Here is a 21,443-nt window from a genome sequence, read left to right on the forward strand (position 1 = left end):
AATTATTTGCTTGTGCAAACCCAGTTTCATCAGCTGTCCAGGTGGCTGATCTCAGACAATCCCGCAGGTGAAGAAGCCGGATGTGGAGGTCCTGGGCTGCAGTGGTTACACGTGGTCTGTGGTTGTAGGGACGGTTGGGTGGGGTTATATCCTTCCTGTTTGGCCCTGTCCGGGGGTGTCCTCGGATGGGGCCACAGTGTCTCCTGACCCCTCCTGTCTCAGCCTCCAGTATTTATGCTGCAGTAGTTTATGTGTCGGGGGCTAGGGTCAGTTTGTTATATCTGGAGTACTTCTCCTGTCTTATTCGGTGTCCTGTGTGAATCTAAGTGTGCGTTCTCTAATTCTCTCCTTCTCTCTTTCTTTCTCTCTCTCGGAGGACCTGAGCCCTAGGACCATGCCCCAGGACTACCTGACATGATGACTCCTTGCTGTCCCCAGTCCATGCTGCTGCTCCAGTTTCAACTGGCCTGGGCCCTAGGACCATGTCCCAGGACTACCTGACATGACTCCTTGCTGTCCCCAGTCCACCTGGCCATGATGCTGCTCCAGTTTCAACTGTTCTGCCCTACTATTATTCAACCATGCTGGTCATTTATGAACATTTGAACATCTTGGCCACGTTCTGTTATAATCTCCACCCGGCACAGCCAGAAGAGGACTGGCCACCCCACATATGCTCTCTCTAATTCTCTCTTTCTTTCTCTCTCTCGGAGGACCTGAGCCCTAGGACCGTGCCCCAGGACTACCTGACATGATGACTCCTTGCTGTCCCCAGTCCACCTGACTGTGCTGCTGCTCCAGTTTCAACTGTTCTGCCCTACTGCTATATAAATAAATTTGATTTGATATTCTGACAAATTCTCTAAAACGATGTTGGAGGCAGTGTATGGTAGAGAAATTAACATGAAATTCTCCAGCAACAGCTCTGGTGGACATTCCTGCAATCAGCATGCCAATTGCATACTCCCTCAAAACTTGAGATATCCGTGGCATTGTGTTGTGTGACAAAACTACATTTTAGTGACCTGTTGACACCAGCACAAGGCGCACCTGTGTAATGATCATGTTGTTTAATCAGATTCTTGATGTGCCACACCTGTCAGGTGGATGGATTATCTTGGAAAAGGAGAAATGATCACCAACAGGGATGTAAAATAATTTGTGCACAAAATGAGAACCTTTTGGTGCGTATGGAACTTTTCTAGGATATTTTATTTCAGCTCATGAAACAAGGGACGAACACTTTACATGTTGCGCTTATATTTTTGTTCAGTGTAATATTTCTTTAACCATCTTGTTTGGATCAGAACTGATTTGTGGTCACAAATGTTTTATTGTCAGTTACAATGCAGTGTTAAGTGAATAGAAGTTATTCAAAAGAAATCATTTTGTTTTCAACATGTCTACACCGTTCAAAGCATATTTTTGGATTACTAATGTCAAATAATTGCTACAAAACCTTTAACCCTTAAAACTAGCCATCAAGATGATCAATTAAAGCAAATAAAAGTGTAGAAACATTTCAAAAGCAAAATTCCAACAGAAATACAGTTGAGCTCGGATCAATACAAATATTTTTTACACATGGTGGTTCTACTGTAAAATCACTTTTTCCTTGCCACAAGCTCCAGGAGAGTGGAGGTGATTTTGTCTAGGCTGGTGGATTGAGGGACACCCGTCCTGTACCCCCGCTCCCAGTGTATTGGGGGTGTAGGTTTGAATGGATTGTGAAGATCCCCTGCAGGTGGGTAATCACGAGGGTACATCGGCCCCTGACAACTCTCGTGGGGGTATGCCATTGGCTCCTCTGGACGAGCATGAGATTGTGGGTACATCTCAACATGCCCAAAGACCTCTGAAAGAAGAATGATGTAGTGGAATTATTATTATTTTAAAGTCCCACAAAAAGATATACAAAATGACTGTAATGAACTTTTGTTGTGCAATTTTGTTGTGAGAAACATGCATACATAGTTTACCTTCATATTGAGCTCTCCTCTCCATTCTCATGTCTGTGTCTCTGTAAGGATCCTGTGGGGTCTCTGAAGTGTAGCGCTCCTGTGAGTGTTCCTTTGAGTGTCTGGGAGGATGGCCTTCGTAATGTCTCTCCTCTTGCACTTCTCTGTAGTTTCTTTCATAGTCATCTCTGGGATTTTCCAGGTGATCCTTGCTCATGTGATTATATTCTTTGGAAATGACTGTTGGATGTAGGCTTTTGTACTACAGTTGAAATGAGGAAAGGACCATCTTACTTACATAAACCAACTTTTTAAAGTTTCAGAGAAGAGGAAATGTTCGCATTCTCAAGTCAGCCTATGATCCATTCATCGTCAACTGACATCCGTAAAGAAACTGCGCAACATGCTGTGCAACACAACGAATACCTACCGCAGGCATTAATGCTGTCTTCTCATATTTTTTGTCTTGGAACTCTTTCAGAAGGTTACACAGCTTGTCCTTCAGGAAGTTGGCCTCTTCCACATTCTCAACCTGTATGTTATTCTAGAGGGAAAGCAAGTACATTAAAGAACATGGTCAGTTAAATAATACAGTTTCTCTTCCCAAAAGTCGTCAACTAAAGGCTATGACAGTTGTCTTTGTGCAAAAGGTATGGCATTTTGATTGGTGTTACTCTTTTATTAGGATCTTACCAGTACATCCAAAACATTCCCAGTGTCTGGAGCTGCCTCTGCCATTGGTCTGGAGCCTGCTACTCCTTGATAAGCACCCTAAACAATTTGAATAAGGTACTCAATAAGACATTACATAGACAATTAACAAACTTTAACAATTGTCAGTTGCGGCAGGTAGCCTAGTGGTTAAGAGCATTGGGCCAGTAACAGAAAGGTTGCTGGTTCAAATCCTGAGCCGACTAGGCAAAATCTGTCAACGTGCCCTTGAGCAAGGCACTTAACCCCATTGCTCCCGTAGGTCACTCTCGATAAGAGTGCCTGCTGAATTACTAAACATGTAAAACATTTAAAAATGTCAGTTACGCTTAGCAGAGGGCTCCCGAGTGGCGCAGCTGTCTAACGCACTGCATCGGTGTTTGAAGTCACTACCAACACCTTGGTTCGATTCCAGGCTGTATCACAACTGGCCGTGATTGGGAGTCCCATAGGGCGGCGCACAGCGTCGTCCGGGTTTGGCCGGTGTAGGCCGTCCTTGTAAAGAAGAATTTGTTCTGACTTGCCTAGTTAAATAAAGGTTTAATTAAAAACATTGTCTATATACCTGTGGCTTGGCAAAAGGTTCTGACCTTCTTCTATTGTCACCAGCTTGCCTGGAGGGAAGAAGATTTTGTAAGAATCATTATAGAACACCCTTAGCGTAATAGTTACCAAAACACCTTTCACCTCAGGATGTAATGATGGAGAAGTTTAACACGTGGTGATGTGTACTTATTCACACTTACATTAACTTCAACACGTCCTCCTCCTGTTCTGTGGCATCAGAGAATCTGCTCTTTCTCTTCCGTTTCCCGGGGCTCTTGTGGTCATCTGTGGCTCCTTCCAGGAAGCGCCGGAAAGGTTCGGGGATATCTGTTCTCATTCTGCCACCCTCTGCTGGCTTCTGAGTCCCCCTCATTCCTGGTGGTCCCATCCCTCGCTCCATCTCTGGATGCTGCGGACCCCTCCCCTCCTGACGAATGGCCTTGACAAGGTCAAACAAATGCTCCCTGCTGCCTTGACCCCCTGTCTCCATTGGTCCCTCCATTTGATTTGGGAACCTCAAGTCTTCGTCAGCAGCTCCTTGCCCATCTGGCCCCTTGGGGTAGCCACGGCCGTTTGGATCCCTGTCGTGAGATCGCCTATGAGGGTTGCCTTCTGGATAGGCTGGTCCATGTTGTTCCTCATTGTACGCCCTGCGTTGTGCCTCCTCAAGGTATCCGCTTCTATGGGTATCCTCGGAGTAAGGGTCTTCATGAACAGGTGGTCCGTGGGCTGCCATTCCATGGGCGTGTTCAAAGCAGAGAGGAGCTTTGTCAGGATAGGCACGTTCAGGAGGAAATTCCTGCGGATAGGCCGGAACATGAGGATAGCTCCTCCCATGTGGTGATTCATCTTCTCGAAAGGCCCGCTCCTTAGAAGCTTCAGCAGCATGAAATGTTCTACGGAGAACCTCATCAGAATAGAACTGTTTGAGAGGATCATTCTCCGGGTAGACACTCCTGCGTGGAGGTTCTTCAGGGTATGCTTGGCGATGAGGGATTTCCTCTTGGTGGCCTGGCCTGGCCTCCAAAAACTCTCGTCTACGCATGTCCTCCAAATAATCCTGACCATGGATTTGTTCTTCAAGGTAGTGATCCCTTCTACGAAGGTCATCTTCATGATAGCCTGCTCTACGAAGCTCGTCTTCCTCAAAACCACGCAGGCTGGGGTCTCCTCCTCTCAGGTAAACCTCTCGTACTGCCCCGGACAATAAGTAAGGATCGTCTTCATGGAAGGGAGGTCTATATAGATCATCTTCAGGACGGCCTCCTCTGTGGTGGTACTCCCCGTCCGGGAAATCCATCCTCCCTGGATGCAGGTGTCCTTCCCGCCTCATGTCTGATGGATGAGAATGTGTTGGTTTTGGCTGATTCTTGGCCCCTCTTTCTTTCGGGGGAACTGAAAAAGGGAAAATAACATTGTCAATGTTTTCTGTTTGATATTGGACAAGTTGAGAATAAACACTACTAGTTCAATGACTCATGGTCAGAAAATGTTTAGTTTAGATTTGATTTTCTTTCCTGATTTTACTAATAGACGTGTCGAAAGAATTCTGAAAAGATCTTACCTCTAGAAACATTTCGTTTTTTCCTCAAAGGCTAAAACCAAAGATTAGGATCAGAAGATTTCAAATAGAACACAAATAACACTTGCAAATAAATGAAACAATTACTTTACGAGAGGCACATAGACTGGTATGTAGACGTACAGTGGCAGGTAGCCTAGTCGTTAAGATTGTTGGTCAGTAACCTAAATGTTGCTGGTTCAAATCCCTGAGTTGACTAAGTAAAAACAATCTGTTGATTGCTCCTAATTGCTCCTGTAAGTCGTTCTGGATAAGAGCGTCTGCATAATGACTAAAATATAAATGCAAACTCTTGTCAATAAGCAGGTACCTTACCAGATGGAATCATGATGACTTACCTTTGGACTTCCTTTCCCATTCTGTCTTTCCACAATCTCCGCCAAGGCTCGTAAAGCCTTCCCTGATTGAGCCAGGGCATTGGTACTGTCCCATGTCACCAAGTCTTTCCTTTTCATAATCTAGAAAAAGGAAAGTACATCAAGCATCACTATATTTAAGATCCTGACCACCATGATCCTTGCTTAGCTTTAATAAAACGTCCAGCAAGAGGATCATGCATGAGACGCATATCCAGGTTATGCCAGTAAATCTCCTCCTTACCAGGTAATTCTGTCGATGTCTGCGACCAATTAAATGATTGACCATGTTGGGTAAGGATGCCTCCAGATCGCATAATCTGCAGATGTATCTGGGGCCAGGCTGACGGTCATGGGAGACTGGCTCCACCTCCGCCAGAAGACTCAAACCTGACATGAAGAAATGAGACGTACAGGTCAGAAAGGGACACTTTAAACCGACAACTCTCTCTTAACTAATTTTGACCCAGTTCACTTCTACAAGTATATGCTCTTTGGGCACCAACTTGGAAGTTACTTGAATTAGACATGGTTTTAAAATACAGTAGTTACCGATGATTGGCTCATCAAGTTTCAGGTATTGGAGGTAGTGTTTGATATCCGTGAAATCTGGTAACTCATGATCCCTGGTAGCCCGCCCTGTGAGATCCACAACATCAGAAGTTAGAGATCAATGCCACAATCAATGACATGGTCTTTAGATGACAAATAGTGCTTGAACAGACTACAGCGGTAAAAACTTAATTGTAGCACTGGAAAAGTCAATAATTCACATACATACAGTGGGGTCCGGAATTATTGACACCCTTGATAAACCCTAGCAAAAATGACTCAAATAAATATACTGATCTATATTGCATGCAACAAAGAGGGAAATTATATTATGCTAATACAATTGCTCAGATAAAGATGACTTGTTATTAAACAATAATTTTCTTTCAAAAGTATGGGTCAAAATTGACATCCCTGTTTTCAAAACTTTTTCTACAATGTTTAATGAGTTGTAGAACACATTGGGAGGGTTCTTCGACCATTCCTCTATACAGAATCCTTCCAGGTCCTTCATCTGCGTGTATGAACTGCTCTCTCCAGTTTAACCAACTGCATTCAAGTGTTTGTTTTTCACGAATGGTTAAAATTCATGGATAACCTGGCCATCATCCATGCGTGATATACGTTACGGATACTTACTGAAATGATGGATTGGTCTGCTGAAGGAAATGGTTTGAGTCCTTCAGACATTCCACCCAGACTGCGAGTCACTACCAAAGAGACTGGCGTTTTCAAGTGTTTCTTGGGGAGTTCCTTCAACCAAATCAGCCATAGAAATCGCAAATGACCTCACAGCGCAGAAATCCCATTTCTGACAACTGCAGGAAAACCAGAAGTAGCTGTGGGTCCAAGGGGAGTGAACTGCAATCCTAATAGAATTGAGTCTCTTCAAAGAGATTGAAGCATGCTTACCAGGGACAGGATTGCGCAATGTTTGTCTAATATCTCAGCCGATTTTATTTTTTGCACACTGACCTGTGAGAATAGCAGGCACAGCTCAATACATCCACTGTTAAGTCTTAAGGTCTGTGCAATGTAGAACTCTTGAAGTGTCCATTAGGATATTCGATTGCAGAAAAATAGAAGGCAGTCGAGGAATAGTGACGCAAATCAACATCGAGGTGACCATTCATGTGTACGGCCCTCTTGCTGTTAATTCTAGTTCATACGATATATACAGATGAAGCTTTTTAACATTGTTCAAAAATAAAAGGAAAATACTTCTACGCCAAAGGCCAGCCGAAACAGTTTTGTAAGGTAACTTTCAAGTGTGCATACCGATAGCTACAAGAGTGAGCACAATGCAAAGAGTCCCGGATTTTTAGCAAGTGTTTGAAGGCTGTGGGACCACATGACTGCGGCCTCAGAAAAGGTGCTTTTCACTCAGAAACACATCACCCAAAGTGTGGATGTTTTCAGTCCTCAGTGCTCGGGGTGGGAGAATGGGACAACGCATAGCCACTTGCACTAAGCAAGGGACTTTGATAAATCACATGTCTGGTTAAGGGCTGTGTGATTGCTGGCAGGTCAGTTGTGGGCCAAAGCCTTCACTGCATTCGCACTTAGGAGTTCTCTATATAGAGAGTCCTTTAAAGAAAGTGATTGAGGGGCTTTCCAATTCCATTGCCATGTCCTCCTCTTAAAAGCATAGACAACAATGGCCTTTGGATGTTTATTTTCCTCTGTCCAGCTAGCATCTTCCAGTACATGGAGAACAGGAGAACCACATACTTACTTAGACTCAAATCCCAGTTCACAGATTTGGATCCAATTGATTGGTGTGAAATTTCATTCCACATACAGACACATACTTTAGTCTTAATGGTTTCAGGTGGTAGACTGCAGACATACTATGGTTTAATGACCTGTTGAAATCCACCGGTGAGCATGGACTTTAATCCATTCTTATTTCAGCAAGAGCCAGCTAGATTGGTTTGACAAAACAGCTATTTTTTGCAGTAACCAACAATAAAGTTCTGTTTCTCTCATACCAATGAGTGGACGTCACAGGAAATGGGAAGAGCTTTTTTTTTTTTTTTTTACATAAATCAGGTGCAGTACCAGTCAAAAGTTGACACCTACTCATTCAAGGGTTTTCCCACTATTTTCTACATTGTAGAAAATAGTGAAGACATCAAAACTATGAAATAACACATATGGAATCATGTAGTAACAAAAAAATGTAAACAAATCAAAATAAATGTTATTTGAGATTCTTTGAGGTAGCCATCCTTTGATGACAGCTTTGCACACTCTTGGCATTCTCTCAACCAGCTTCACCTGGAATGCTTTTCCAACAATCTTGAAGGAGTTCCCACATATGCTGAGCACTTGTTGGCTGCTTTTCCTTCACTCTGCGGTCCAACTCATCCCAAACCATCTCAATTGGGTTGAGGTCGAGTGATTGTGGAGGCCAAGTCATCTGAAGCTGGTTGAGTGTGTGCAAAGCTATCATCAAGGCAAAGGATGGCTATTTGAAGAATCTCAAAAATAAAATATATTTTGATTTGGTTAACACTTTTTTGGTTGCTACATGATTTCATAATTGATGTCGTCGCTATTATTTGATCATATAAAAATAAAATCTGCAAAGAGTAGGTGTGTCCAAACGTTTCACTGGTACTGTATGTTCACAGAAACTGCTACCATGATGTGAAGCTATGGTACTGCTCTCTCTCTCTGAAGGTAGAGTCAGTAATGCAAAGCAAACAGCAATATAGGACTGATTTCCCCAACAACTGAAAGCATGGTTAGTGCTATCCGGGATCCTTGGAACATCCATACCCTAGAGCTGGGACAATAAACCCGAGAATGATCGACACCGATCACTTATCGCAAGCATTTTGCTGACATTGTTCATTACGATAAGTAGCTTATACAAGAGAAATGTGAAGTTTGAAAAGAAAGTTTGCTAATATGTATGATTGCTAATGGGACAATTGATGGCTCCAGCCATCAAACTAGTAGTAGTTCATAGGATAATAAATAAACGGGTGCACATTAATGTTAAATGTATTGTTCCATTTATATGAGCAGATACTCTGAGCACATGGTCTTGCATCACACATCTGATCTGAGGTGCTGCATGGTGCTCATCGTGGCAGGTTCATATCGCAGTCTCAGTTTAATTGAATTTTACTCAACAAAAATGACAATGTACCAACCCTTCCATACAACGTGCACTAACACTATTGGCACAGAGGGTAGTGAGCCTGTTTGAAACTCTGAACTTCCTTTACCCCTGCCAGAAGGAAGGGGCAGCAACAAGACACTTACAGAGGTCCCAAGCTCATCGTCGTCAATCAGTGAATGAAGGGAAGATGAAATTACTTACCAGTAGAAACCAGGTGGTCCTCTTTCTGTCAGGAATGAAGGGAGACGCAACCGAGAAAAACAGGTTCAGTTAAGTCAATCAGCAATGGATCAGCGGGTAACTGGTTGGTGTAACCAGCAACCTTGCTATCAGAACTACAGATAAAGATGGGGTTAGGACCCGGGACGGAATCACATGCACACCATACACATATAATAGGAAGCCACACCTAAAGCTCGAGGTGCACTGATGAGCCATTTGAGTGTAATACTATACATTCAAATGTGGACTCTGACCTGGATCTTACCTGCCCCTCTTAATTTAGTACCTATACTTCCGTTGTTTGGGTTTGACACAAACTTAGCAACTGGGTGTCTTCATTTGATTTGAAAGCTTAAAAAAAAATATTGAGTACATTGGAATTTGTGTTTTGTTCGTTTGCTCTGTCCATCCTCTTATGATCACAAGCTCATTGTAATGCACAATTATGGTTTGAAAACTATGAAATATCTCCAAGAGGCATACAACGACTGAAAGCGGAATGTGGTTGCTTCCAACTATAATTTCTAGCATCAGAAATATTCCAGTGACACTCCGCATGCTTCAGAGGTGAATAAGAACCATGATACTATGGTGACAAAGTCCTGTAGGTAAGTTAAGGGCGAATCATTGCCCTAATAAATTGTCAAGATATTTCTCTATTATAATACCTCGCTCGAAGACGGTTCAATCCAAAGGACTCCGGATAGGGCTTCAGACTGAATTTGTACACTAAACCAGAGCAAGCAGATCTGGTGTATAAAAATAAAAAAAATTATGAACAATATTCCAATTGAGACTAGTGAACAGCTTTGTACGGAGTTCACTTGTCTCACTTAACAGGAGCCAACAGTACTTCTTCGAAAAAATCTTGAAATACTCAGTTATGAAGGACATTTTTGATTTTGATATAAATCACAAAGAGACCCAAGCAGGAAGACAAGACATAGGTGTCCCTTCGAGATGATCTGCTTTTGAGGGCAAAAAGATCCGTCTTTGGAGGAGCAGTGAAGTAGAAGCGGAAAGTCAAGTTGTTCCATTAGAATGAAACATGGGGATTGAAGAACCAAACCTAACGGCAAAAGTAGACTCAACTATGCATGGGAAAAGTAAAGGGATTAATTTGATCCTTTAAAGACAAGCCTAGACATAGTCCTCTGTTGCTCAATTGGTAGAGCCTGGCGCTTGCAATGCCAGGATAGATGGTTCGGTTCCTGGGACGACCCGTACGTACAAAATGTATGCAAGCATGACTAAGTTGCATCTTTCCTTCTTCCAAATGACATATAATATTAGACCATTTTCCCTTCTACATTCCAATATTCCCACAAGTTGTCATGACAACTCAAACCCAGCCATATCCATCAGTATTTTACAGCACCTAGACAGGGGACATCTCCAAGCGTCATGAATACGGCACAGGGTAAAAATGAAGGGATTCGGTAAGTTCCAAAGTCAACACCTTTCCAAGAAGAATATAACCACGATTTTGCCTCTCGTGGCTTCTGTTCAACCATGACGCAACATGAAAAAGTATATTGTTGGCACACTCCCATCTTAAAGTTGTTACTGGGAGCAAGAGGAATCAAGAGATAGCAGAAATAAACTAAAACAATTTATGTGCACATATTTGTTACACATCAAGAGGTTTTAGATACTTCATGGTGATTTGTTCCTTCATTCTTGTTGGCGTGGTGCCATGTTCATCAACAATATTCACTAAAACAAGAGTTTTATGGAAAATACTGTATCATAAATCAGGTGCACCAGAAGGTGGTGGTACACCAAAGGTGAAAGCAAAGATGAACTTTATTTAAGTCCATACCTTGCTGGTTATTTGTACAAGCAGAATGAAGCCATCTGGAAAGAGGAAAAAGATCATACGAGACCACAAGTGAACAATAGCTGCTTTCTGGAAGCTCTTGAAGAACACAAAACACAGTACCTTGGTTCTGGAAAGAAGAGGTTAATAACAGAGGACGTCTATGTGCAATTCCATGGTAAAGGAATCATGCTGAGACTTATTTTTCAATTGTATACCAAACAAATACCATTGATTTCTATGGTTTGTTAAACTTTGAACTCTATGGATGATGCACAAGGACTACTTAACAATTTCCACAGAAAATTTTACAACAACACATTTACAGGAAGAACTGTGCGGATAACAGAATATAACTGAGGGAGATTTTACCGTAACGCTGCAAAAATAATTATCCAGTCATTTGTTTTACTGTGTAAATTGTTCAAGTAATCGGTATGCAGAGTTGTATGGTTTGTTAAAATTTGAAATCAATGGTTGTGTTGGCATACATTTTTAAAGTGAAAAAATAAATAATCACAAGTCTGTAATTCCATCACCATGGAATTGCCCCATTCAGCACATCCTCCTGCTTGAAATTGATAACTATTTTTAAACTTACCGTTGTGATTGATTTTGTGAACAGGAATTTTACTCATGATTTGTCTTGACCTTATTACTCTATTAGCTGTAAGATGGTAACAGATCGTTGTGACTTGAGTAGTTAAAATATTTGACTGCAACTTTGCTTCTTACCCTCATGTGTAGTACTGTAGTCCGGTGGATCTTATACAGGGTTTCACCCCTAATGGATCTGGTACAGATCTGAAAAACAGAAGATTCTTCATGATGTGGTGGTGGAAAAAAACGGCTAGCCTAGCCTAGTAACGTCGTTAGCTTGTTACAAACATATTTTTGTTTAGCTTATTGTGCCTAGGCTACACTCAACCTTACTTACAGCACAATCAATGTAGTCCTCGGCATTCGAATCCTCGTATGTCGTTTCTAAACCTTCCATTGTTGCCCCGGAAATTTGAAATGTAGCCACTTACCTAGCTAGCTGAACCGACCTAAATATACCCTGTTGTTAGTAAACGAACGTTAGCTGATGGGTGAATAACCAGCTAATGCTAATTTAGCGAAAACAAGGTTAAAAGACAACCGTATTTCACACAGTATAAATATAAGACAGTTTTTGCAAACTATGCTAGTTATTTTTCGATCAAATAAAAGAGAAAAATGGCTTGTTGGCTTTTAGAAACCCACTTCCTGTTTAATCTGGTTGACCAACATAATTCCCCATGTTGCTGGTCTAAATGCTATACCGCCACCTGCTGGACTGGTGCTCACATCGCTTTACAATGTGACATTGAAAGTACTGTATTTTTAGAGGTCATGTGTCACTGCAAGTACACATGCACATTTTAAAACTACAAGTAATCACCCCAAAATAAATCATTATGGATTGATGCAGACAAACATGACAACAGGTCTTGATAGATTATCCTCTGTTTTGCTGTTTATTTGGTTCTGAGAACTGAACGCGTTACAACAATGTGTTTCAATGAACACTTTCAAATCAGTCAAGTAAGTTATAAGGTATGGTTTTGCAAACAGTGGGCCCCTTCAAGTTCTTTAAAGAGCATAGCTGTCATAGGCGGCTGAACAACAGTCACTAGAGGTTAAAGCCAAGGGGCAGTAAATAATACAGTAAACAAGCACACAACACTGATGTCTCAACTCACTTGTTCCAAAATGGGAAAGGCTTCAACTATTATGGAGACCTTCAACTTCTATAAAGCTGCATCTGCAATGAGACTCAAGGATTTTTTGGAATGACTAGCAGGTCTTGGAGAGCCCATAACGACAATACAAGATAAAACCAATTGGTTCCTAGTATTTACATGCAACTTTGTCTATGTGGTAAAAATAAATAAATTGGTTATCCGCTTCAAGAACAATGTTTACAATGAACAATGCATGTTTCTGTTTTCTCAAAAGCTTTTCTCAAAACAAGTGAAACATATTCAAACCTGTTACTTTTAACAGTAACCTAACATTTCCCAACTATTTAATTTTGCAATTAAATCTGGGCAAGAGAACTTCTCTGAACATGCTTAACTATTTTAAGGCCATTGATATAGAACTTAAACAGCAACAATCCCTGCTATTAGTGAAGCACCCAAGAGCAAGATCTAAAACCCATGAGCTGTGTCCGCATAATGGGAATACTTTAGAACAGTTATAAAACAACACAAAGATAATCATTTGTAATAAAATACTGCAGCTGATTATAATGATACCATACAGAGGGGATGTATTCATTGGGACTACTTCAGTATACAATTTCTGGTGCTATCTAAATTCACTATACCTGTCAATACAAAAATAATATCACAACAATATCTTCCTGACCATTTTCGGGAGGTTGGGGTTAGGTAGAGAGGGGAAAACAGAAAAGGAATATCATGGGAAGACTGTCGGTAAAAGCCAAGAGGGAATCACTGTATCCATGTATTCAGAGGAAGAACAGAATAGGGGAAGAAAGAGAGTTCATTATGTATGGAAAACCTGGGTCATGCTTTTCAATAAATAGCAATAGATGTGAAAGCATAGGATATATCAATTCTATATATATTATATATCAGACGAATGATCTATCGTTGTGAAAAGATGAGAGATTATTGGCAAATAGGAGGGAGGGTTACATGATGACTGGTAAGAGAGGCATGGACAGTGTCGATCAGGGAGCAATGATAAACATGACTACATGGGGAAAGATAGGAGAGAGCCTAGGTCAAACAGTAAGTAGCGCAATGAAGTCCAGATGTTAAACGATATGGTGAGAGATGTCAATCAGAGGGTGGGTGGTCAGTCATGGGTGAAAAGCACAGGTGAACTGTCAGGCTGTGGGGTCATAAAGTTCGACACCAGATGAGGGCAGGTGCAAATGTCCACTGGTCACACTGGGGAGCAGAGAGAGGTCTGGTAGATTGCTGAGACGAGTACGCAGCTCCTTCCGTACCTGGGTCACCCGTGCCAGCTTGCGCTTGTACTCCTGAAACAAGAGTAGGTATGAAGAGTGATGTGATATGTTTTGTACAACATACTTCGAGTGGGATAAAACTGTTCAATTATTAGACAACCTTTTAGCACAATGGTTAGGAAAGGGAGGGTTTACAAAGTAATTTGGGCACATCAGAGTAAACTGATGACATTCAATAATTTTGGTTTCATTGTGAAGTCCTATTTACTTTAAGTGGCAAACAGAACATATTAAAGTATAGATAAGTGAGTGAAAACTGTGCTGTGCATTCTTTCTCCATGGTTTTATATTACTAGTTTGTGTTAGGAATTGTTTCTTGAACTGAAAACCACCCCCCTACATCAACCTCTCACATCAGGATCACAGCTTTTATGGCAAAGGAAATATTTCTGAAATAACTTTCCTATAGCCATTCTGGCATTAGTTGTGAGCTATGAAATCCTTTCATTAAATTTGAAGTGACAGAAACTAGTGTTTGATCCAGTCATGTATTTACTACAGTGAAAAACCAAGGTGTTTCTCCTTACTATTTTTAAGTCAGTTTAACTCATCTAACTATTCAAATATATGCAAATTGAGCATTAAGTCAGGCAAATTAATAGTACAGTAAGGCCTGTAACAAAGGCCCAGTTTGAAAACAACCCCTTAATTGAAGTGTATGACTCCCCTACACAACTGGGTAAAAACTAGGTCAACCCCGATCCTCAGAGTGGAAGAGTAAAACTACCCACAAACAATGACTGTTTATACAGGCAGCCCAATTCTGATATTTTTCCATTATTGGTCTTCTGACCAATCAGATCAGCTCTGAAAGAGCTGTGATTGGTCAAAAGACCTGTCAACAGCCATGGTAAGTCAGAAAATACCATAGCCAATAGTCCTGACACAAAGAGGCATGTGTTTAGAGAAAGGTGGTAGGCAACTCAAGTCCTGGGGAGCTGCAGCATTCAGCTTTTTATTCCAGGTTCTTAACACCCGATTAAACAAAATTGTCTAGGGGTGACCCAGTATTAGTGATTTGGTGTGTTAGTGCTGGGCTGCAACAAAAGCCTGCACCTACTACAGCCCTGTAGGGCAAGTGGCCCATGCCTGGTTTAGGGGCTTGACAATTCAAATTGAGGAAACCAAAGACTAGTATAAATTGTCATGTTATGTCTTGTCCCTGTGCTTTCTCTTCTCTTCGTTTCCCCCTGCTGGTCGTATTAGGTCACTATCTTTCTCTCTCTCTTTCGTTCCGTTCCTGCTCCCAGCTGTTCCCCATTCTCCTAACGACCTCGTTTACTCTCTCACACCTGTCTCCTCTTTTGCCCTCTGATTAAGTCTCTATTTCTCTCTCTGTTTCTGCTTCTGTCCTTGTCGGATTCTTGTTTGCTTTGCCCCGTCCTGTCGTAATCTGCCTCTTTATTAGATGCTACGTGTGAGCAGGTGTCTTTGTCCTCTACGGCCCGCGCCTACCCTGAGGGACCTGCAGTCTGTTGCCGCTAGCCCTGCAATTCTCCTCTACTACTAGAAGGAGGACTCTCCTGCAAAGATAGAGGATTTATGTTTTCCCTGTTTGGACATCTCCTGTAACGATTGAGGATTTATGTTTTCCCTGTTTGGACATTAAAAGACTGTTTCTGTTGAATCGCTGTTGGGTCCTCACTCATCGGCATAACAGAAGAATCCGACCAAGAATGGACCCAGCGACTTCGGATCCTCTCTACTCAGCCGTCGAGATCCAGGGAGCGATGCTAGGCAGACACGAGCAGGAATTGTCTGCTGCTCGACATGCCGTTGAGACCCTGGCCGCCCAAGTCTCCGACCTCTCGAAACATATTCACAATCTCCGCCTCGATCCACCGGCTACTTCCAGGGCTTCCGAGTCTCCGGAGCCCAGAATTAATAACCCACCGTGTTACTCTGGGAGCCCACTGAATGCCGCTCGTTCCTCACCCAGTGTGATATTGTGTTCTCTCTCCAGCCCAACACGTACTCCAGGGGTACAGCTCGTATCGCCTACGTCATATCTCTCCTTACTGGACGGGCTCGTGAGTGGGGCACGGCAATCTGGGAGGCAAGGGCTGAGTGTACTAACCAGTATCAGAACTTTAAGGAGGAGATGATACGGGTTTTTGATCGTTCAGTTTTGGGAAAGAAGCTTCCAGGGCCTTGTCTTCCCTATGTCAAGGGAATCGATCCATAACGGACTACTCTATAGAGTTTCGCACTCTTGCTGCCTCCAGTGACTGGAACGAGCCGGCGTTGCTCGCTCGTTTTCTGGAGGGTCTCCACGCGGAGGTAAAGGATGAGATTCTCTCCCGGGAGGTTCCTTCCAGCGTGGATTCTTTGATTGAACTCGCTATTCGTATAGAACGACGGGTAGATCTTCGTCACCGAGCTCGTGGAAGAGAGCTCGCGTTATCCGTTTCCTCCCTCTCCGCATCACTACCATCTTCCTCCACTGGCTCAGGTGCTGAGCCCATGCAGCTGGGGGGTATTCGCATCTCGACTAAGGAGAGGGAACGGAGAATTACCAACCGCCTCTGTCTCTATTGCGGTTCCGCTGGTCATTTTGTCATTTCATGTCCAGTAAAAGGCCAGAGCTCATCAGTAAGCGGAGGGCTACTGGTGAGCGCTACTACTCAGGTCTCTCCTTCAAGATCCTGTACTACCTTGTCGGTCCATCTACGCTGGACCGGTTCGGCAGCTTCCTGCAGTACCTTGATAGACTCTGGGGCGGAGGGCTGTTTTATGGACGAAGCCTGGGCTCGGGAACATGACATTCCTCTCAGACAGTTAGGGGAGCCCACGGCCATGTTCGCCTTGGATGGTAGTCCTCTCCCCAGGATTCAGCGTGAAACGCTACCTTTAACCCTCACTGTCTCTGGTAATCATAGCGAAACCATTTCTTTTTTTATTTTTCGTTCACCTTTTACGCCTGTTGTTTTGGGCCATCCCTGGCTAGTGTGTCATAATCCTTCTATTAATTGGTCTAGTAATTCTATCCTCTCCTGGAACGTCTCTTGTCATGTGAAATGTTTAATGTCTGCTATCCCTCCTGTTTCTTCTGCCCCCTCTTCTCAGGAGGAGCCTGGTGATTTGACAGGGGTGCCGGAGGAATATCATGATCTGCGCACGGTCTTCAGTCGGTCCAGGGCCACCTCCCTTCCTCCTCACCGGTCGTATGATTGTAGTATTGATCTCCTCAAGAAGCGTTTTACATCCGCTCCTATCCTTGTTACACCTGACGTCTCTAGACAGTTCATTGTCGAGGTTGACGCGTCAGAGGTGGGCGTGGGAGCCATTCTTTCCCAGCGCTCCCATTCTGACGATAAGGTCCACCCTTGCGCGTATTTTTCTCATCGCCTGTCGCCGTCGGAACGTAACTATGATGTGGTAAACCGCGAACTGCTCGCCATCCGCTTAGCCCTAGGCGAATGGCGACAGTGGTTGGAGGGGGCGACCGTTCCTTTTGTCGTTTGGACTGACCATAAGAACCTTGAGTACATCCGTTCTGCCAAACGACTTAATGCGCATCAGGCTCGTTGGGCGCTGTTTTTCGCTCGTTTCGAGTTCGTTATTTCTTATCGTCCGGGCTCTAAGAACACCAAGCCTGATGCTTTATCCCGTCTCTTCAGTTCTTCAGTAGCCTCCACCGACCCCGAGGGGATTCTCCCTGAGGGGCGTGTTGTCGGGTTGACTGTCTGGGGAATTGAGAGGCAGGTAAAGCAAGCACTCACTCACACTCCGTCTCCGTGCGCTTGTCCTAGGAACCTTCTTTTCGTTCCCGTTCCTACTCGTCTGGCCGTTCTTCAGTGGGCTCACTCTGCCAAGTTAGCCGGCCACCCCGGCGTTCGGGGTACGCTTGCTTCTATTCGCCAGCGTTTTTGGTGGCCCACTCAGGAGCGTGACACGCGTCGTTTCGTGGCTGCTTGTTCGGACTGCGCGCAGACTAAGTCTGGTAACTCTCCTCCTGCCCCTACCCCTGGCCTTGCTGTGTCTCAGTCTGTCCCCAGCCACCGCATCTCTCCTGGTCCTGCTCCTAGCCTTGCTGTGTCTCAGTCTGCCCCAAGTTGTCACTCTCCTGGCCTGTTTGGTCCTGATAGCTCTAACTCTTACAGTTCTCTACCCGTGTCTCATTTAAAAAATAATAATAGCACAATGATTCCCTCTTCATCGTTTTCCGGTACGGTCCTGAGGAAAGGAGTTGGGTTCCATCTCGGGACGTGCTGGACCGTTCGCTGATCGGTGATTTCCTCCGTTGCCGCCAGGTTTCCTCCTCGAGTGCGCCAGGAGGCGCTCGGTGAGTGGGGGGGTACTGTCATGTTATGTCTTGTCCCTGTGCTTTCTCTTCTCTTCGTTTCCCCCTGCTGGTCGTATTAGGTTACTATCTTTCTCTCTCTCTTTCGTTCCGTTCCTGCTCCCAGCTGTTCCCCATTCTCCTAACGACCTCGTTTACTCTCTCACACCTGTCTCCTCTTTTGCCCTCTGATTAAGTCTCTATTTCTCTCTCTGTTTCTGCTTCTGTCCTTGTCGGATTCTTGTTTGCTTTGCCCCGTCCTGTCGTAATCTGCCTCTTTATTAGATGCTACGTGTGAGCAGGTGTCTTTGTCCTCTACGGCCCGCGCCTACCCTGAGGGACCTGCAGTCTGTTGCCGCTAGCCCTGCAATTCTCCTCTACTACTAGAAGGAGGACTCTCCTGCAAAGATAGAGGATTTATGTTTTCCCTGTTTGGACATCTCCTGTAACGATTGAGGATTTATGTTTTCCCTGTTTGGACATTAAAAGACTGTTTCTGTTGAATCGCTGTTGGGTCCTCACTCATCTGCATAACATAAATGGTCAATGAACACAATATACACCTGCTGAACATGCCTTCAGACACTTTTACTACCCCAGTATGAGTAAGAGTGGTATAACCTAAGACTAACCACACCTAAATGCACTTAAAATAAATATCATTTGAGCCCGTCTGTCATTACTTTGTGCATTGAGTAGAACTTTTAAACGGCATTCAAGCCCATTTCTCTGGTCTACTTTTTTGAAGCTATGACCTCAATGGCTATTTCCAATGTAAAGTATTTGGTTTGGATATACAAAAATGTCATGTGTATGCGATAACATAACAGGTGAAGTTGAGGGTTATGCTTAAGAGTTTAATTTATTATTTAATACCATAACTCAAGAGGTCTATCAAATAGGACTAGAGTCATTCAACCCACCACCACCAATATGCACACAAGTAAAGGCAAATAACAGCACTCAGATTCATTTTTATTCTCTTTTTTTTTCTTACAAGAGATTTGTTGAACTGCAGATACATTGACCAGAATACTTGATCTTGCCGACTTCCTGTGGGTAAAGGCTGGACAGTTATGCATTCAGCAATTGCAAAAACACACATTTTACCTCCACTGTGTATTAGAAACCAATGGCAATAGATTGTAGTTCTGCAAGTAATGGGGTGAGAGATGTCATCTTCGCTAAAGCATTGTGGGCCTGTACTAATCATGTGAATGACAGCACTGGAAAGTGGAGAGAGGCATAACGACTTGAATCGTAACTTGAGGTAAACACCTAACTCAAACTGTTGTGCAAATTTCCCACTGACATCGATTCAGGATTAGCATGACCGTTCCAGTTAAGCATGCATCTCAAGTTTGGACATGGCCAAATAAAAATATTTCTCCCATCAAAGTTTTACTCCGTAAGGGACAGATCATTATACTTCAGAAGTGTTGCTTGTGGCAAAATGTGAGTAGTCCACAGTCTATTCAATTGGAGACATTCAAAAGGCTGAGGGGATACAGGACAAACTGAGGAAAGAGCCTGCTACAAAAACAGAACATGTGAGAGAGACAGAATGAAGCTGGAGAATGACAAGAGTGTAGTGAAAAAATAAAGGTGATGATTTACGCACTTCTAGTTTCTGCTCGTTCTGGGCCAGGCCATCCCTCTGGCTGTGTAGAAACAGGGTGAGCATGCGTGTGAGCTGCCGCCGGTCATCGACCTCTGCCGCCAAACGTCCGCTGTAGTCTGCCAGAAACAAGCAAGCCTCCTCCACCAGCCTGGACAGGCGCTCGCCCTGCTCTATATCTGAGACAGGGAGGAGAGAACGCTTTCACTTCAGCTGAATGGGTTAATTGCGACAAGTGAGTGTCTCCAATGATGACAAACGATATCAAGCACTGACAGGGTGGTTGTAATGAGCATTTAGGTAAATCGGGTGAGGACTTAAGAGCCTTTTGTTACGTCTCCAACCTAACAGCCCTTTGTCATTTGTGGCAAAGAACTTAACGTTTTTCCTCATTTTGCTACATTACGGCTTTATTCTAAAAATGGATTAAATATTTTCTTCCCCTTATATACACACCTTAATGACTACGTGAAAACAGGTTTAGAAATCTATTACAAATAAAACTTAAATATCTTAATTAAATAAGTATTGAGACATTTGCTATGAGACTCAATTTACCTCAGGTGCATCCTGTTTCCATTGTATCTTTATTTAACTAGGAAAGTCAGTTAAGAACAAATTATTATTTTCAATGACGGCCTAGGAACAGTGTTCAGGGGCAGAAAGACAGATTTGTACCTTGTCAGCCCGGGGATTCGATATTGCAACCTTTCGGTTAGTAATCCAACGCTCTAACCACTAGGCTACCTGCCGCCCCATTGATCATCCTTGAGATGTTTCTACAGCTTGATTGGAGTTAGGGTTGCACATTTTGGGGAATATCCAGAGGTGGTAACTTCCCATGGTAAAGTATGGGAATTAATATTAATACCATTTAAAAATGTTGATTTTTTTTGCATTGGATATATTTACCATATATGGAGACAAACATTTTACCTGAAGTGGACCGTTGCAAATGATTAAATCCTTCCAATAGAAAAAAAAAAAAAAAGTTGTTACAAATTGAACTTTAATTAAATGAGTAGACTCTTCACATGGGATGATTTCCCTGAATAAAATACAATTTTGAATGATCCATCGCAACGCCCAAAGGTATTTTTAACATCTGTAAAATGATAGCTTAGAAACAAAAGCTTTGGTTGTCTTCCATGTCTTCGCCCTGGACCTCCTCAATGTCCACCTCTTCAACATCAGACTGAGGCCTCATGTCCCTTTCCAACCTTGAGGGTGGCTCATTGTCAAGCTCAAAAAGCCTCAAATTTGTTTGGAGGAGCACTGTATATGGTGTTTGGAGGAGCACTGTATATGGTGTATGGAGGAGCACTGTATATGGTGTATGGAGGAGCACTGTATATGGTGTATGGAGGAGCACTGTATATGGTGTATGGAGGAGCACTGTATATGGTGTTTGGAGGAGCACTGTATATGGTGTATGGAGGAGCACTGTATATGGTGTATGGAGGAGCACTGTATATGGTGTATGGAGGAGCACTGTATATGGTGTATGGAGGAGCACTGTATATGGTGTATGGAGGAGCACTGTATGGCTAAAAATCTGGTTAACAACAGATTAAGAAAATATCCTGGCACTGAAGTGAGAGATTTTATGTGAGGGGGGGGCAAAGCAATTTGCTGAAAC

The 21,443-nt window shown here is 43.1% G+C and overlaps 1 protein-coding gene and 1 long non-coding RNA gene across 2 annotated transcripts; both read right to left on the bottom strand.

Moving 5' to 3' along the window:
- Positions 1-1,193: 1,193 nt before the first annotated feature.
- On the bottom strand, positions 1,194-12,125 carry LOC135559539 (uncharacterized). Its single transcript, XM_065017948.1, has 13 exons — positions 11,817-12,125; positions 11,615-11,683; positions 9,040-9,064; positions 5,706-5,792; positions 5,398-5,543; positions 5,136-5,255; positions 4,780-4,810; positions 3,416-4,610; positions 3,235-3,283; positions 2,652-2,729; positions 2,389-2,502; positions 1,980-2,220; positions 1,194-1,855 (listed from the first exon to the last, which is right to left on the bottom strand). The coding sequence occupies exons 1-13, from the start codon at positions 11,874-11,876 to the stop codon at positions 1,605-1,607; spliced, it is 2,466 nt and encodes an 821-aa protein (XP_064874020.1). The 5' UTR covers positions 11,877-12,125; the 3' UTR covers positions 1,194-1,604.
- Positions 12,126-12,355: 230 nt separating this feature from the next.
- LOC135571474 (uncharacterized) lies at positions 12,356-21,060 on the bottom strand. Its single transcript, XR_010463848.1, has 2 exons — positions 19,808-21,060; positions 12,356-13,916 (listed from the first exon to the last, which is right to left on the bottom strand). It is a non-coding gene; the product is annotated as an uncharacterized LOC135571474 (long non-coding RNA).
- Positions 21,061-21,443: the final 383 nt, after the last annotated feature.

Source organism: Oncorhynchus nerka, linkage group LG4 (genome assembly GCF_034236695.1).
Source record: "Oncorhynchus nerka isolate Pitt River linkage group LG4, Oner_Uvic_2.0, whole genome shotgun sequence".
Lineage (NCBI taxonomy): Eukaryota > Metazoa > Chordata > Actinopteri > Salmoniformes > Salmonidae > Oncorhynchus > Oncorhynchus nerka.

Excerpts from the sequence above, each read along its gene's own strand:
- LOC135559539 (XM_065017948.1), bottom strand. The coding sequence starts at position 11,876 with ATGGAAGGTTTAGAAACGACATACGAGGATTCGAATGCCGAGGACTAC. Across the intron at positions 5,256-5,397 it reads GACATCGACAGAATTACCTG|ATTATGAAAAGGAAAGACTT; the intron begins GTAAGGAGGAGA and ends TCCTTTTTCTAG. Across the intron at positions 4,811-5,135 it reads ATGGGAAAGGAAGTCCAAAG|CCTTTGAGGAAAAAACGAAA; the intron begins GTAAGTCATCAT and ends CTTTGGTTTTAG.